Source organism: Micropterus salmoides, unplaced genomic scaffold (assembly GCF_014851395.1).
Source record: "Micropterus salmoides isolate LMB-PRFRI ecotype aquatic unplaced genomic scaffold, ASM1485139v1 Ms_hic_scaffold_20, whole genome shotgun sequence".
Classification (NCBI taxonomy): Eukaryota; Metazoa; Chordata; class Actinopteri; order Centrarchiformes; family Centrarchidae; genus Micropterus; species Micropterus salmoides.
The window spans coordinates 1,275,445-1,278,981 of record NW_024041151.1 but is presented as its reverse complement, the minus strand read 5'-3'; the positions used below and the strand labels follow the sequence as shown (position 1 = coordinate 1,278,981).

The 3,537-nt window shown below is 42.4% G+C and overlaps 1 protein-coding gene across 1 annotated transcript; it reads right to left on the bottom strand.

The window, feature by feature from the left end:
* Positions 1–435: 435 nt before the first annotated feature.
* LOC119914938 (septin-2A-like) lies at positions 436–2,055 on the bottom strand. The gene has a single exon (XM_038734487.1). It carries the CDS (start codon positions 2,038–2,040, stop codon positions 436–438), a length of 1,605 nt encoding a protein of 534 aa, XP_038590415.1. The 5' UTR covers positions 2,041–2,055.
* Positions 2,056–3,537: the final 1,482 nt, after the last annotated feature.

Here is a 3,537-nt window from a genome sequence, read left to right as displayed (position 1 = left end):
GTTACACTGACAATGGTGTACTGGTGGCGACGTACTCAGTGACAACGCGTGCGTCACAGGGTTTTAAGGCGACGTACCTTGTTCAGGCATTAAATCATTTCTGACTATTTCAAAGCACTGGTATCCTGCAGTTTGCGTTAAATTGTATTGGGACGGTTACTGAAACTGATATGGCACAGACCCACCTAAAATATTTTTAGCCGCCACTGGCTGAGACTGACCTTTCATCCATGATTGCATTATTTTCAATGGAAACACATCTCATGATTCTGAGCAGCTCCAGGAATTCACCTCCATGTTGGCTTAATAGGTAAATTTCACGTATTGCACAAATGTGAAAAGCTCCTGAACAAGACAGCAAGTAACCTTGATGAAAGAATGTTTTTGATGTTTAAAGAGTTTAGATAAATGACAAGTCAGAATCATGTAGTTCACTCACTTCACTGATCCTTTAGCTGCTGTTAGTCTGGACCGCAGTCCTGCTCTGGTTCCTTCATCCTCTCGACTCTTCATCTCCTCCAGTTTCTGGACCTTCTCTGCGTCTCCTTTCTCCTTCATCTTCTCAATCAGGAAGTCCAAGTGGACATGAGTGGACAGTGAATCAACATTCAGGGCGATCTGATCCAGTCTGACAACATGTTTGAAGGACTTTTCCAACATCTGATCTTTTTCTTTCTGAAGTTTTTCCATTTGCTTTTCTAAAGTTCCCAAAAGGCTTGTTGTCTCCTCACATCCTGCTTTACCTCTTTCATACTTCTCTTTCACATCTTGCAGGGTCTTCTGAACTTTCCTTGTCTTGTTCACATAGATCCACTTTTCTTTCACATGATCTGATACAGGACACTTCCTGGTACATGAAGTGCAGCGGCCATCTTTCATGACCTCACAGTGTTCAGGATACCAGGCCAGTGTGCATCCAGGATAGTGACAGTTCTCCTCACAGACTGTACAGCAGACAGCTCCTTCATAAAACACCAACCCCCACATTCCACCTTTGATCCTTTCTTTTTCTTTGTAGACCTCATCAACTTCTACAGTGAACTCTTCATTTCTCTTCATCTCTTCTTCATGTTTCTTCAGAGCTTCCTGAATCGGTTGGATTTCTTTCTGTTTTTGTTCAGTGAACTCAACTCTCTCTTTCAGGTTTTGGATGCAGGCTGTCAGTCTGGTGCGTACCTTCAAAACTTCAACAGTTTTTATCACATTTTGAGGCCCAGATTTTTCTAGAAAGTATGTAAATTCATTCATTCCTCTCATTGATGTTTCCCATGCAGTCTCTAAAACAGACTTGTTTCCCTGTGTTCTCTCTGTGTTCTGGCAGTTATCAAACAGGAAGTAAACAGGCTGATTCTTTTCATTTCTGGCACATTTAATTTTTGCAGCATCAAGAGCTTTCAGAACATTTTCAGGTATCAGACCATCTGAGTGTGTGATGAGAGCAACAATGTTCTTCTCCATGTCTTTTCCAAACAGAGACACCACTGAATCAAAGATGTACCTCAGTCGGTCATTCAGATGATTCTCACTCGCTTTCAGCACCAGACCCACTGCATTAATCTCATGAACTCCGTCCTCTGAGTCGAACCAGTCTAATAATCTCTGACTGATGATGTCATCATGTTCAGTCCCTCTGATGTCTCCGTATCCAGGAGTATCGATGATGGTCAGAGAGTAGGGCAGAGTTTCACCTTCAAAACCAAAGACCTGGTACACCATCACATCTAATGTCTGACTTTCACCCTGATGTCTCTCCTCGTCCTCTACGATCTGAAACCAGACATCATCCTCCCACTTCACTCCCATGGCGTAGTTGACCAGAGCGTTGACCAGAGTAGATTTTCCTGTTCCTGTTTCACCCACAAGCAAGATGGTTTTGTTTATCTTGTTCACATTTCTTTCACCGAGAGTCATTCTTCTTAGAGATCCAATGTTCTCTATCTTTGGTCTCAGCTGGTAGACAGCAGGAGGTCCTGATCGGATCAGAACACTTTTGGAAATTATGTTGTCATATTTGGATGATGTGTTCCTGTAGAAAAACATTTACACATTTTAATTAAATATAGATTTTACCCTCACCTCCTGTACAGCACAAATACCACTGCTCAACATGTAATGAATAATGTTCAATTTTGACAGACACTATTGGGGAGGTATTAATGTAAATATATGTTTATTATCAAGTTTGTAGTGGAGGCAGCTGATAACAAATGATTCTATTAAAACAGCTGTTATAAAATATATCTTTAGAGGAGACGTTATAATTGTCTACAAATACTGTATACACACACTAATAAACACACTACATCATATTCTGTTGTAAAGTTTTCCAGTCAGTGCTAGGGTTAGCCACCTGCGGCTGAGTTGGAAAGATAGTTCAGGTGGCCTATCAGAGGAGAAGCAGAAGTAAAGGGACCAATCGGCTAGTCCCAGAGGAGGGCTTTATTTTGCTGTTCCAGGTGTACAAATGTTTGGTGATCAAGAGACAAAGGAGGACGCTGACTGAGCAGGGAGGGCATCGGGAGACAAGGGGCCTTTCCAAAACTAGACCCTCGCCACTTCCACTCCGACACGGAGTGAACTCTGGTTGGAGTCACCCTCACAGCCAAATCTAGCTGTGAACACAAGAAATTGCAGTGCACTTGCTTAGGCTACACAACAGGGTGTTCAAAGTACCACCGTTTTGAAGTTGAAGAAAAGTGTTTTTTGCAATAATGAAACTGAAAGCATTTGCCTTTCATTTTGTGTTTGTGTCGAATATTTATTTAAGAATATTTATGAAAAATAAATATATTCTTTTATAAAAAGATTGATATTCATTGTAAAAGAAGCCTATGTGGATCAGAGATTCTCACAAGTCTCTGAGCTAGAGTCCAAGTCAAGTCTCTGAGCTAGAGTCCAAGTCAAGTCTCTGAGCTAGAGTCCAAGTCAAGTCTCAAGTTCTGAGCTAGAGTCCAAGTCAAGTCTCAAGTTCTGAGCTAGAGTCCAAGTCAAGTCTCTGAGCTAGAGTCCAAGTCAAGTCTCAAGTTCTGAGCTAGAGTCCAAGACAAGTCTCAAGTTCTGAGCTAGAGTCCAAGACAAGTCTCAAGTCTCTGAGCTAGAGTCCAAGTCAAGTCTCTGAGCTAGAGTCCAAGTCAAGTCTCTGAGCTAGAGTCCAAGTCAAGTCCCTGAGCTAGAGTCCAAGTCAAGTCCCTGAGCTAGAGTCCAAGTCAAGTCTCAAGTTCTGAGCTAGAGTCCAAGACAAGTCTCAAGTCTCTGAGCTAGAGTCCAAGTCAAGTCTCAAGTTCTGAGCTAGAGTCCAAGTCAAGTCTCAAGTTCTGAGCTAGAGTCCAAGACAAGTCTCAAGTCTCTGAGCTAGAGTCCAAGTCAAGTCCCTGAGCTAGAGTCCAAGTCAAGTCTCTGAGCTAGAGTCCAAGTCAAGTCTCAAGTTCTGAGCTAGAGTCCAAGACAAGTCTCAAGTCTCTGAGCTAGAGTCCAAGTCAAGTCTCAAGTTCTGAGCTAGAGTCCAAGTCAAGTCTCAAGTTCTGAGCTAGAGTCCAA